This window comes from Amphiura filiformis, chromosome 2 (assembly GCF_039555335.1).
Source record: "Amphiura filiformis chromosome 2, Afil_fr2py, whole genome shotgun sequence".
In the NCBI taxonomy this organism is placed as follows: domain Eukaryota; kingdom Metazoa; phylum Echinodermata; class Ophiuroidea; order Amphilepidida; family Amphiuridae; genus Amphiura; species Amphiura filiformis.
Genome location: NC_092629.1, coordinates 86,728,432 through 86,743,841, shown reverse-complemented (window position 1 = coordinate 86,743,841; position 15,410 = coordinate 86,728,432). Strand labels below are relative to the sequence as shown.

The 15,410-nt window shown below is 39.4% G+C and overlaps 1 protein-coding gene across 1 annotated transcript in view; it reads left to right on the top strand.

Moving 5' to 3' along the window:
• LOC140146759 (uncharacterized) overlaps positions 1-15,410 on the top strand; it is a 38,609-nt gene that overhangs the window by 9,919 nt on the left and 13,280 nt on the right. The window contains exons 3-6 of the mRNA XM_072168635.1: positions 632-718; positions 1,843-1,982; positions 2,379-2,504; positions 10,576-10,698. Of these exons, the coding sequence (XP_072024736.1) occupies positions 632-718; positions 1,843-1,982; positions 2,379-2,504; positions 10,576-10,698 (476 nt within the window). The remainder of the gene's footprint in view (positions 1-631; positions 719-1,842; positions 1,983-2,378; positions 2,505-10,575; positions 10,699-15,410) is intronic.

Here is a 15,410-nt window from a genome sequence, read left to right as displayed (position 1 = left end):
TGCGATTTAAAGAGAAAACACTTTTTGTCAAAATATTTGAAGTTGCTTTTAAAGCACGTAAGCAGCAAAATTGTATGCGTAACCTCACATTCCTAAACTATATGACTTGGGGATTATTTGAAGTGACCTCCACTTGAGATGAGTTGGGTATTTATTCCTAGCTACATGTATATATTTAAATTTAAAGAGACACATGTAGCATCTGACAAGTGCATCTTTTTGATATTGATGTATTAGGCTGTATAAAATTAATGTTTTGGTTCTTGTCCAGAGGATTTTCATGAATTGATGAGGGAGGGAGTTTTATTTTTGTGTAAAATTAGCATTGTTAGTAGTTTTAGATCTTTTCCAACAGTGCTCGAGGAAAGGAGAAGGCAATTTTGTGAGATTCTGATGGGTAAATCCCCTGGAGTACCACAAAAAGTCTTGGTAATGGTCCATGTTCTCTCGTAAAGTATTCCAAAGTAAGTCTAAAAAAATTGAAAAATCTTTAAAAAAAAAAAAATCTGACAAATCCCAGAAATTGCGGAGGGAGGGATGAGAACCAAAACATTAATTTTATTCAGCCTTATGTATACATACCATACCAATTTCCTTATGCATGAGACTGTGTTTTTGCTCCCTATTTTAGTGAGCAGTGTTACAAGAGGACAACAAATGCTACCAGTACTGAATGCTATGAAAATCAACACAGCTGTGTTTGGCAATCATGACTTTGGTAAGTGTGTCTGGGGAGGTGTGATGTACTCTTCACACCCCCCCAAAAAAAAGCCAATCCAAAAAAAAGCCACTTTTTTCTGTAAAAATTTTGTGAAAATTTGCCCTTTTAGCCAGGGTGTCTGGGGAGGTGCAATGTACTCTAACCCCCCCCCCCCCCACAAAAAAAAGCCAATCCAACAAAAAATCAACTTTTTTTTCTGTAAAGTTCTCTTGCTAGAAGTTGTTATCAAAATTGAAAATGTGAAAAGGTATCTGATCCACTCATACAAAAGTTGGAAATGTAGAAAATTGAGTTGTTACAATACCATACTTGCTCCAAACCTAAGCTTACTGATGCTGACATCATGAAGTCTATGGTAAAATGGGTTGCGAAGTTCCAAACATTTTATATGTTCATTTTCTTATGTTTTTTTTTAAATTTCTTTATTGTTTTTGCTCCATTTTTTGCCTGGTATTAATTTAATTTTTGTAGATTTTGGTCTCATTTGATCAGATCATGTCACATGGCAAAACGAACCATTTTTGGTGACAAAAAAATTCAACAGATATTAATAAAGGAAAAATAATTACAGGATTACAAAATCATGCAATGTGCACTATGGTAGTTGTGCGAACATGAAATGTGCCAGGATGAAAGGATGCACACACATGGAATTGGAAGTCATTGTATCTCGTAATCCCTCACTATGTAACGTCACACTTGGAAGTCATTGATGGATGTCGATATATCAATAACTGCCACGCCTTTATGCGTACATGTCATCTAAAACAAGCAATTTGATTGGGATGCACATAGATTTTGTGCATTTTGCCCCACAGCGACGCCCTCAATTTTTTTGGAATTTCTACTTTTTGCATGATTATAATGCCCAATGTTGTACTAAAATACCATTTGACTAAGACTAAGCCAGAAGTGCTTTAATTACAGTAAAATTTAGAGTTTTTATAACAAAAATGGGGATCCCTAGTTTTATTTGCCAATATTCCATCATAGAGCTCCACAGCTAAGTGACTAGGTAGTTATCATTCATTTTACTTCATTATTTCAGCCTAAGATGATCAGAATAACAATATCACACATTATGGCTTTAAGTATCAATCCATTGTTTCTTTGACTGTTAGATTTTGGTGTTGATGAACTGCAAGATTTTACTCGTGAGAGTAACTATCCATGGATGTTGAGCAATGTAATAGATAACTTTACTGGAGAACCTCTGGCTGATGGCTTAGTGACTAGGATGATAACTTACAAAGGCAAAAAGGTAGGATTTATGCTATTTTGAAGACAATGTGATGATGTAACGATATAAAAGTTTGTTCCAGCATGAGTAACTTTCCATGAATACTGAGCAATGTTATAGATGACTTTACTAGTGAGGCATGCTCGGTGTCTAAAGTTTGTTCGGCTTATATAAGGCGGAAATTATTAGACTTTTGTTACTGCGCGCATCAATGATGTTCCAACTCGCGTAAATTCACATAAGCGTGCGCCAGTCATGCATTACACAACGCACAACTAGCGTAAGCATGACAGAATGATGAGCAATATTATATGATAGATAACTGCTGAAAGTCAGTCTAAACTTTTGGAAATTGTTTATCACCAGCACATATGAACTTAGCTGAACTTATTAGATCATCCTTTTTTCCATGTACAGATAGGTCTGATTGGTTTGGTAGAGGAGGAGTGGCTTGTTACCTTGACGACCATTGACAGGGAAAACCTAACCTATATAGATTATGTTGAGCAAGGAAGAAAATTGGCTAAAGAACTTAAACAGCAAGTAAGTATCAAGTAGAAAGGCACTATGCCAGCGCTTCCCAAACTGTGGGTCACAACGTTTTTTTGGGTTGCAGGCCATTTCAAAAAGGGGTGCGACTTGCGAGTTAAGGAACACCCTTGCAAAAGAAAATCATGAAGATAGCTTGTAAGGGAACAACCCAAAAGTTTGATGAAGCCCTATAAACGAAAGTCCTTTCGTTAGAAGGCTAACCCCCTCCCCTCTAACGTAAGTGTCAAATATCGAAAATTCCAACCTTTTGGGCACAGGGCCGTCGCTGTGGTCGATGGAGTTGTGGAGGGGTGCGATATTGCTAGGATATTGATCACGTTTAGGAAACAATAATTCTATTTTATTTTGAAATATTTTTCTTCATAAAAAATTAGGACTTGCTGGATTTTCAAATAAGAAAGAATCAAAGTGCGGTACAACTGCTTTAAAAAATTATTGAACTTACAAGTTGTAGGTTGCGAGTACTGCACTCTATATTTATTTGAAATCATTTTGAAGCAACCACTGTAAAATGTCAATATCGTACTTCAGAAAATACTAAAATTTTACAATTATATATTAAATCCTTAAAAAAAGATCAACTTTGACTGATATTTTAACTACTTCTTTACAAACGTAATCGGACTTTTTGACCCCCTTTTTCCCTAACGAAAGGACTTTCGTTTATAGGGCTTCATCGAACTTTTGGGTTGTTCCCTAAACATAAACATCATTGAAAATGTAGCCCCGACTTTAAATGAAGTTTTCTAAAGTTGCATCGTGTATGGTGTACCTGATTTCAAATATTTCCTGTGCTATGTTGAAGTAATTTGAAGTCAAGCGTCATATTATTTTGTAAGTTAACATTGCAAATTGTATGGGATTCATTTCATTTGTAAAGTTGGTACTACAGTGGAAATTCCAATTGAATGAACACAGCCTGACATAGCATGACAATTTTTTGCATACACTGCGTGATGCACACCAGCATGTACAACTGTGCGTGGATAACGCGGAAGTGAATCCAACCATGTCAACACACTTGTGATTGTTAGTATTGTTGTACGTTCGCGTTGTAGTTTGAAATACGCAAAATACGATCACGGTTGGATCAAATACAGCTGTTGAAAGCTGTGTTCATTCAATTGGAATTCCAACTGTAGTATGTTTAGTGAGCTAAACTCAAACTTTGGTTTCACACACGTCCTCCAACCTTTGTGGGTTACGACAAATAAGCCAGGCAAAAATTAAGTCGCTTTATAAAAAGTTTGGGAACCGCTGCACGATACCATACTTCATCCCAGTGATGTGAGTCAAGACCTCTAAATCCAAAACAAAGACTAAGCTATACTTCCGAGATCAAGACGTTCTCTTCCGACACCAAGTCCACTTTGGGACCAAGATCTTGAAAGTCCAAGACCACGACAAAACAGTGGCATGCTGGACTTTTTTTCAGGGGAGAAAGAAAAAAAATGCCCAATGAGCATTAATTTGGCTCAATCTTATCAGGATATCTGCATAATTCAGTTTCATACTATTTGAAATAAAAGTTGATACACATTGGGATCATTTTGCCCAAAGTGCAAAAATGGGTAATTTAAATTATTTCAAAGTGTTTTTTTAATTTACATTTTCAAAAAATGTGTTTGGCAAGTGTGCAAAAGTACAATTTCCCCTAATCAGTTCGAGTCACCATAAACAATTTAAGGTTTGTCTGCCAAATTCAGAAGAGGGTCAGAGGCCTATGGTGATGCACAAGGAAACATGCTGCCTGCTTGGGTAGTGTTTCTTGGCAGTTGGACCATACTGTCTATACTCTGATCAGCTCGTAATAGGCGGGGCTCATAACATCGTGGATTGATATAGAATAGCGTACACAGAGCTTGGCGCACCACCTATGAGAACCACGCTACTGACGCACGCCCAAGGTCTTAGCCAGCCATGCGTCCACCAGTCTTTAAGACGGCCTAATCTAATTTTAGACGGGTGGATTTAATGGATTTTACAGATGTGATAGCTCTATAAAATAAAAACAGATGATTTTAAGGTTATATGAACTTGAGACTAATTCAGAGTGACATGTAAAGGCCAAATCAGGACATATTTGACCCTAGTGACCCTTCCATGGGTATAGACAAGTTGTTTTATATTTGAGGGTCAAATTTTGGTGTCTGCTTGGACAGGTGGTTTCTGATTTCTGGCTAAGACTCTGCGCACGCCTTTGTGAATGTACGCAGGCGTAAGTTGGAACTTTATTGATGTGTACAGTAATTTAAAGACCGAATAACTGCGGCGATTACAAGCTGATCATAGTATACGTCCTCCGGACCCAGTGCTGTACGGTGCAATAACTGATTGAGGAGCCAATGGCTCCTAACTTTATCAATTTAGGCGCCCAAATTTTGTTCCCAAGTAAAAAAACAATTTTAAGTTTTTTTAGGCTTACTTCCATTTCCAGTTCCGGGTTCCTAGGTTCATTAAAAGTATCAACTGCTGTTGGATTCCCTGATTTAATTGTTTCATCGTCATCCTTCTTGTTTCCCAAAACCTCCATCAAATTTTTTTTATATTTTGACGCCATCTTGAGTGCTTAAAAACAATCAAAACCTATATTATCATCCATATGTACCCGGTACATCTTTTGCATTTGCTGGCGATTAAAAGCTTCAACATTTGGTCGCCATTGGCGCCATGGATTGAAGGTTTAGTCGCATCAGAAAAAATCTAGTCGCCAATGCGCCTAAAATGGTCGCACCGTACAGCACTGTCCGGACCTCACTTTCTGATGTTGGCAAAAATATACTCTTCTGCTGTAGCCTTTTAATATAATAGGAAGATTAAACGAGAACTTACCTTAGTTCGAAGTTTGATCCTTATTTTATGAAGATATGGTGAGTGGAGGAATAAAATGAGAATAGAAACACCGCGTGCGAATCAGCCTTGAAAGTAATGAGGCTAGCTTGATAATAATAATGTAAAAACCAAATAGGTAACCTCACAAAAGGTGTGTTGTCTTGCTTATTGCATATTTATGAAGACTTGGGTGTGGGAGGGAGGGCATTTTATTCCTCCACTCACCATATCTTCATAAAATAAGGATCAAACTTCGAACTAAGGTAAGTTCTCGTTTAATCTTCCTATTTTATTTCGATATACGTGTCGAAATAAAAGGAGACTTTAAAGCAAGTCTAGCCTCATAGCACAACAACAAACTGAAAACAATGGTAAGTTTTCACCAACAACAAGTCTTTAATCATACATGCAAAAGTACATCAGAGTATTGTCCTTCTTGGACAACTTGTAATATCAACCATTACCAATTTTTGCTTGTTTATACACAATACATGTTTACTTTTTAATAAACATAGTAAGAGCCTTGGGCTACTTGTAGAATGTAGAGTTTCTTTGTTTTCTTTACGTGTCTTACTCCAACACCGCATTAGCAAATTCACTTTGTTTCACAACAGGCTTATTGTAATGTTGCTGGAAAGTTTTTTCCCCAGACCATCCTGCTGCAGCTAGTATATCTGTAATATTTACATGTCTAGAGTTTGCCGCAGAACAAGATGCTGCTCGTGTTGAATGCGACTTGAATACCTCTATATTGACACCTGCTGCTTTCATAGTACGTTTTATCCAGCCTGAAATAGTGTCCTTAGTAACTTTACCATGTGGCTTTCTAAAACTAATCAGCAATTGTTGCTCATCTCCTCTTAAACTTTTAGTAAACCTAATATAGTGCTGTAGCACTGAAAGCACACATACACGCTTATCTACATTATATGATTTGAACTCAATTTTCATTCCTACATTACCAGGCCTAGATTGTTTAAGCAATTTTGAGCAATAAAATGTTATGTCGTTACTGTGAACCACCATGTCTTCTAAATTTAACATGTGAAGTGTCTGTACTCTTTGCCCTGTAGTCAATGCCATCAGCATTGTAAGTTTGAATGTCAAATCTCTCAAACGCAATTGATTGGTTGGATGTAGAGATTTCAAATAATTCAACACAATTGTGACATCCCAAACTTCACTGTATCTTGGTAATGTAGGACGAATTTGAAATACACCCTTAATAAATCTTGTTATTAAGGGATGAGTACCAGCTGTGTGAGCTCCTGGTATAATAAGAAATGTAGATAGTGCACACCTACATGTATTCATAGCACTATAACTTAAATTGAAATTGCTGAACTGTTCAGTAAGAAAACGGAGAACAGGGCCTACATCCGATTGCATAGGATTAGTGCCCCATCTACTGCAAAAGTCAAGCCATCTTGTAATATACACATGGTACTGTTTAGCTGTCGAGGGTCGCCATGATTGCTCAATAATGAGCAACGCCTCCTGCGGAACTCCTTGCTCTTGCAGTGATCTCCGGACAATCTGCAACACAAAAGGCGTAATTTATGAGTGAGTGGGTGTTTTACCCCTGATATGGGCTGAGAGATGACACCTTTGGGCAAGAGAATGGGCTGGGCAACCAGCATGTGCAATACTTTCGCAAACCATGGCTGAGTAGGCCATTTAGGAAGTATAATAATGCCTTCTGCTTTTTCCATTTCTATTTTCTGGAGGCAAGTATAGATCAAACAGAATGGAGGGCAAGCATAAAAGAAAAAAATTTCCCCAATTGACTGTAAATGCATCAGTCGCTTCAGCATCTGGGTCAGGTTTCCATGATATGTACTTGGTTACCTGCTTGTTCAGTCTAGATGCAAATAGGTCAATATCTGGCTGACCTAGCCGACTGCACAGTTCATCAAAAACACCCTTGTCCAGCATCCATTCCGTTTGATCTTGGAATTTGCGGACCTTTGATCTGCGATTACATTATACTCTCCGGTAAATAAGATGCGGACAGCCACAAATCATGCTCAATGCACCACTGCCATAACTCCTTTGCCAAAGCATTGCACCCAGTTGAACGAGTACCCCCCATATTATTGATGTAAGTCACCGCTGTTTGATTGTCACATTTAACATGAACATGTTTGTTTTTCATTTGTTTACACAATGCTCGCACCGTAAAAAATGCAGCTAGCAACTCCATGGTGTTAATGCCTGATGACTCAAACAACTGCTGTTCCTGGGCATTCCATTTACCACCAATCTCATCAATACCATTTGTACCACCCCATCCTAAGCCACTGGCATCACTTTCAATCTGTATATCTGCATTAGGTACCTGAACCTGTGCCCTAGTTGTTTCCTGATCAATGTTGCAAATCCACCAATCCAGATCATTTCTAGCAGATTGTCCCAAAACAGTTTTTGCCTCAAAATTACCAGCATTATGCTTGAGAGATACAATTAATGTAATTTCCAAAGCTCTGTAATGCAGTTGGGCATATTGAACTGCAGGGGATGCTGCGACTATTTTCCCAACAACTTCAGCTATTTGTCTAATACTTGGTTTTTGTTTACGCAAGAGTTCAATACACCTGTTCTTAATATCAAGTCTCTTGTCTCCTGTTAATGACACTGTCATGTCACTTGAGTTTATCACAAAGCCCAGGAATTTAATTTGTTGTGTTGGCTCAAATATTGATTTTCTTGGGTGAATAATAAACCCCAGATTAGACAAGACATTGGCTGTGTGGTGCACTGCCTGTTCTGCTTCCTGTTTTGATGGAGCAATAATGAGGGTATCATCTATGTACCCAACAATACAGTAACCTAGGCTCCTCAATTTGGAAAAAGGTGGTTTTAACACCTTGGTAAATAGCCTTGGAGCTGAGGAAAGTCCATTTGGTAGAGCTTTATACTGATATAAAACACCATTCCAAAGAAATTTCAGGTATTTCCTATGCTGTTTTGATATGGGTACTGAATAATAGGCATCTTTGAGGTCGATTGAAGCCATGTAGCAATCATGAGAAATTAGCTTTCTGCAACTTCAAATGTATCCATTTTAAAGTGCTGATAGGTCAAGTATTTATTTAATTGGGATAGATCTAGTATCATACGTCTAACTCCGTCCTTCTTGGGACGTGAACAAATATTTGACCAAAAATCACCCTCTTCTGGTTGAGTACGTTCAATCACATCCTTCCGTAATAAGGATTTCACTTCCTCATCAATTGCATTTGTTTCCATTTCTGACAAATTATATGGATGTGGCTTAACAGTTTGATAAGGGGGCAATTCTTTAAAATCTAATCTATAGCCTTGAACTGCCTCTATAATCGAAGGATCCGATGTATATTTATACCATTCAGATACACATGACTTCAATCGACCACCTACTATATTTGCATCACTGCACTCACCTACCTCTGCAGGTTTTACTACTGGCTTGGTCTGGTTTGAGTAGAGGGTGCTTTCCCTCTGTTGTACAGTTTCTGGGGAGGCAATGTTTGCCGCCACTGCGGTTGCTGATATCCCTGACGGTACAGCGGTTGCTGGCGTGTAGGGTGCCTGCATCTGGGGTGATCTGTTCCCTAAAAAGGTCCAGGGCGATACTGTCCCTTCTCTGATGAAAGTTGGATTGGTGCATGCCTTATGTAGAATAGGGGTGGAACCTTGATTCTTCCCAAAGCCTTATATGGCTTCCCCTGTTTTGTGCACATCATGACAGCCTTTTTCTCCTCTGTAATATCTTTCACATTACGTTGGAGATCATCTCCAAACAGGAAATCTGACCCAGTTTGAGTCTGGCACAAGTGGCCATAGGCCGGGTTTAACTGAGGTTTAATGTGGTCCTTCCGAGCATTGCTCAGTTCATAGTTGGCGTTGCACAGCAGTGCAACCACCTCTTCCAGCTCTGATGTAAGCTTGTCATCTCCAATGGAGCGCATAAGAGCACACATTCCACCAGTTAAAGAATTCTGGATTCTTTGTAAGCGTATGTCAAATGCACGTGCCTTAGGAGTCATTGATGCCCAAATGGGCGGGTTTACCTTGGGCGATTTAAGCCGAGACAGGTTGGAGGGTGCAATATGTTTTGCAAGTAACTCTGCGATCTTGTTTTCTTTCAGTTTCATCTCCAACATGGTATTGATCTCTGTTGTCAATTCCCCATTAAGAGGAGGCCCCACCTCCGCAACATCGGCAAATTTCCTTGCAAAGCCCGTGGGCTTTGCTGCTGGAGGGGTGTATCTTTAGACACGCTTTTGTTTCTCAGACTCTTTCACCAAGTCACTAATAGTGCTCAGCACCTGCTCATTTAGTTCCTCTGGGGCAGCAATAGCACCAGTGCTATCATCATAAGCATGAGTTTCACTCATAGCGTCACTAGTCATATCCATGACATCATGTTCACCCCCGCCATAATATCCATAATTTGGATAAGCATTTTCACACTGTTCACCGCTTATTGAGTCGGAGTCATGGTACATATACTGCATATTACTATTGCTAGCATATTCTTTCTCTAGCTTGTCAATTCTGGCTGTAAATTCAGCCTTTTGCTCACGTGAATCTCTATGCATCTGGATCAAGAGTTTCTCAATTGAACCCAGTCCATCAGATTCAGTATCACCAGTCTTATTAGAACTAGTATTGCCCTGGGGCTGCTGTTTGCCTGGCTTCTTTTTAGGTACAGCCGAAGGAGCTGGCAAATCTTTTTTGCTTGTTTTGCCCTCACCACGTGTAGAGCTATGCTTGTTGGCAGCTGCCGATTGTATCGACGCTGACTTAGGCGACATACCTGTCGAATTCTGCTCCGCCATTCTCACGCATGCGATAAAAGTGGATGAAAATGATCCTATTTCGCCGTGATAGCGTAAACTATATAAATATCGCCTCCCGACAATGTCAAATAAAACGACAAAACTGTTTTTGTCAAAGAAATGTGATTTTGGACCGCAAAATCGTCAAATTATTCGGAGCTCACAGCTTCCGACGCGATCCCAATGCACAGCAAATGTTTCTCTGATTCGCACGCGGTGTTTCTATTCTCCTTTTATTTCGACACGTATATCGAAATAAAATAGTATTTTTAGTGAATATGTCACACTAGGCCTAAATGTAAGATGAAAAACACAATAAGAACAAATGGGAACACCCACCTTTGTTTTCTTTATTATTGATAGCTTATGAATTAGTATTTCTCCATTTCTGGTTTTTTTTATCTCAGGGAGCAGACTTTGTGATAGCTTTAACACACATGAGAATGCCAAATGACATCAGATTGGCAGAGAATGTAGAAGATATAGACTTGATTCTTGGAGGTCATGATCATGATTATGATATACAACAGGTGAGATTATGTAGCAACTGTGTTCTGATAGTAGCACTATATGTGATGTGATCAAGCAAAGTCAGTTGGAAGTCGGGAATATTGATTTTCAGATACAGCCAAACAAAGAAAATTATTTTGTTTTGGAAACACTTCAACTGTTCATATCTTTAGAAATAAATGTTTGATTTCAATGGAATTTTATGCAAAATGTGGCTTTGTACATGTTTTATGAAATCAAGTAAGTGAAAATGCCTAACTTCAGACTGATTTTGCTGAGGTAGCATACTGCATGGATTTAAAACAATGCTGCTATCTACTGAAGATAGCATGCTGTGTGAGTTAGAAGTACTGCTATCCACCACTGAAGGTAGCATACTGCATATGGATTAACAACACTGCTATCTGCTGAAGATAGCATGCTGCATATGGCTTAATAACACTTCTATGAACTGAAAATAGTATTGTCATATGGTTGGACAACAGGTTATCTACTGAAGATGCCATGTTATGGGTTAACAACGCTGCTTTCTACTGAAGATAGTTCGGCGGTATGGGTGAACATTGCATGATGTGTGGGTTAACGCTGCTATCTACTTAAGATGGGATGCTGTATGAGTTAACAGCACTGCTAGCTATTTACTGAAGATTGCATGATGTTATGCACTTACGATGACACCCTCTATGGGTTAAAACACTGTTATGTACTGAAGATAGCATCCTGTATGGGTTAAAAACTCTGCTATCTACTGAAGATAGCATGCTGTATGGGTGATTAACACTGCTATCTACTGAAGATAGCATGCTGTATGGGTGATTAACACTGCTATCTACTGAAGATAGCATGCTGTATGGGTGATTAACACTGCTATCTACTGAAGATAGCATGCTGTATAGGTGATTAACACTGCTATCTACTGAAGATAGCATGCTGTATGGGTGATTAACACTGCTATCTACTGAAGATAGCATGCTGTATGGGTGATTAACACTGCTATCTACTGAAGATAGCATGCTGTATGGGTGATTAACACTGCTATCTGCTGAAGATAGCATGCTGTATGGGTGATTAACACTGCTATCTACTGAAGATAGCATGCTGTATGGGTGATTAACACTGCTATCTACTGAAGATAGCATGCTGTATGGGTGATTAACACTGCTATCTACTGATGATAGCATGCTGTATGGGTGATTAACACTGCTATCTACTGAAGATAGCATGCTGTATGGGTGATTAACACTGCTATCTGCTGAAGATAGCATGCTGTATGGGTGATTAACACTGCTATCTACTGATGATAGCATGCTGTATGGGTGATTAACACTGCTATCTGCTGAAGATAGCATGCTGTATGGTGATTAACACTGCTATCTACTGAAGATAGCATGCTGTATGGGTGATTAACACTGCTATCTACTGAAGATAGCATGCTGTATGGGTGATTAACACTGCTATCTACTGAAGATAGCATGCTGTATGGGTGATTAACACTGCTATCTGCTGAAGATAGCATGCTGTATGGGTGATTAACACTGCTATCTACTGAAGATAGCATGCTGTATGGGTGATTAACACTGCTATCTACTGAAGATAGCATGCTGTATGGGTGATTAATACTGCTATCTGCTGAAGATAGCATGCTGTATGGGTGATTAACACTGCTATCTACTGAAGATAGCATGCTGTATGGGTGATTAACACTGTTATCTACTGAAGATAGCATGCTGTATGGGTGATTAACACTATCTACTGAAGATAGCATATCTGCTATCTACTGAAGATAGCATGCTGTATGGGTGATTAACACTGCTATCTACTGAAGATAGCATGCTGTATGGGTGATTAACACTGCTATCTACTGAAGATAGCATGCTGTATGGGTGATTAACACTGCTATCTACTGAAGATAGCATGCTGTATGGGTGATTAACACTGCTATCTACTGAAGATAGCATGCTGTATGGGTGATTAACACTGCTATCTACTGAAGATAGCATGCTGTATGGGTGATTAACACTGCTATCTGTGAAGATGGCATGCTGTATGATTAACACTGCTATCTGCTGAAGATAGCATGCTGTATGGGTGATTAACACTGCTATCTGCTGAAGATAGCATGCTGTATGGTGATTAACACTGCTATCTGCTGAAGATAGCATGCTGTATGGGTGATTAACACTGCTATCTGCTGAAGATAGCATGCTGTATGGGTGATTAACACTGCTATCTGCTGAAGATAGCATGCTGTATGGGTGATTAACACTGCTATCTGCTGAAGATAGCATGCTGTATGGGTGATTAACACTGCTATCTGCTGAAGATAGCATGCTGTATGGGTGATTAACACTGCTATCTGCTGAAGATAGCATGCTGTATGGGTGATTAACACTGCTATCTGCTGAAGATAGCATGCTGTATGGGTGATTAACACTGCTATCTGCTGAAGATAGCATGCTGTATGGGTGATTAACACTGCTATCTGCTGAAGATAGCATGCTGTATGGGTGATTAACACTGCTATCTGCTGAAGATAGCATGCTGTATGGGTGATTAACACTGCTATCTACTGAAGATAGCATGCTGTATGGGTGATTAACACTGCTATCTGCTGAAGATAGCATCCTGTATGGGTGATTAACACTGCTATCTGCTGAAGATAGCATGCTGTATGGGTGATTAACACTGCTATCTACTGAAGATAGCATGCTGTATGGGTGATTAACACTGCTATCTACTGAAGATAGCATGCTGTATGGTGATTAACACTGCTATCTACTGAAGATAGCATGCTGTATGGGTGATTAACACTGCTATCTGCTGAAGATAGCATGCTGTATGGGTGATTAACACTGCTATCTACTGAAGATAGCATGCTGTATGGGTGATTAACACTGCTATCTGCTGAAGATAGCATGCTGTATGGGTGATTAACACTGCTATCTACTGAAGATAGCATGCTGTATGGGTGATTAACACTGCTATCTACTGAAGATAGCATGCTGTATGGGTGATTAACACTGCTATCTACTGAAGATAGCATGCTGTATGGGTGATTAACACTGCTATCTGCTGAAGATAGCATGCTGTATGGGTGATTAACACTGCTATCTGCTGAAGATAGCATGCTGTATGGGTGATTAACATAGCTGCTATCTGATTAACAAGATAGCATGCTGTATGGGTGATTAACATGCTGTATGGGTGATTAACACTGCTATCTGCTGAAGATAGCATGCTGTATGGGTGATTAACACTGCTATCTGCTGAAGATAGCATCCTGTATGGGTGATTAACACTGCTATCTGCTGAAGATAGCATGCTGTATGGGTGATTAACACTGCTATCTGCTGAAGATAGCATGCTGTATGGGTGATTAACACTGCTATCTACTGAAGATAGCATGCTGTATGGGTGATTCTAAAGATAGCATGCTATTAACACTGCTATCTGCTGAAGATAGCATGCTGTATGGGTGATTAACACTGCTATCTGCTGAAGATAGCATGCTGTATGGGTGATTAACACTGCTATCTACTGAAGATAGCATGCTGTATGGGTGATTAACACTGCTATCTACTGAAGATAGCATGCTGTATGGGTGATTAACACTGCTATCTACTGAAGATAGCATGCTGTATGGGTGATTAACACTGCTATCTGCTGAAGATAGCATCCTGTATGGGTGATTAACACTGCTATCTGCTGAAGATAGCATCCTGTATGGGTGATTAACACTGCTATCTGCTGAAGATAGCATGCTGTATGGGTGATTAACACTGCTATCTGCTGAAGATAGCATGCTGTATGGGTGATTAACACTGCTATCTGCTGAAGATAGCATGCTGTATGGGTGATTAACACTGCTATCTGCTGAAGATAGCATGCTGTATGGGTGATTAACACTGCTATCTGCTGAAGATAGCATGCTGTATGGGTGATTAACACTAACAAGATAGCATGCTATGGGTGATTAACACTGCTATCTGCTGAAGATAGCATGCTGTATGGGTGATTAACACTGCTATCTGCTGAAGATAGCATGCTGTATGGGTGATTAACACTGCTATCTGCTGAAGATAGCATGCTGTATGGGTGATTAACACTGCTATCTACTGAAGATAGCATGCTGTATGGGTGATTAACACTGCTATCTGCTGAAGATAGCATGCTGTATGGGTGATTAACACTGCTATCTGCTGAAGATAGCATGCTGTATGGGTGATTAACACTGCTATCTGCTGAAGATAGCATGCTGTATGGGTGATTAACACTGCTATCTACTGAAGATAGCATGCTGTATGGGTGATTAACACTGCTATCTACTGAAGATAGCATGCTGTATGGGTGATTAACACTGCTATCTGCTGAAGATAGCATGCTGTACTGCTGTACTTATATAGGCCTATATCATAAATGTATGCTCAAAGAGTCAACACTGATATCTACTGAAGATAGCATGCTGTATGGGTGATTAACACTGCTATCTACTGAAGATAGCATGCTGTATGGGTGATTAACACTGCTATCTACTGAAGATAGCATGCTGTATGGGTGATTAACACTGCTATCTGCTGAAGATAGCATGCTGTATGGTGATTAACACTGCTATCTGCTGAAGATAGCATGCTGTATGGGTGATGAACACTGCTATCTGCTGAAGATAGCATGCTGTATGGGTGATTAACACTGCTATCTACTGAAGATAGCATGCTGTATGGGTGATTAACAC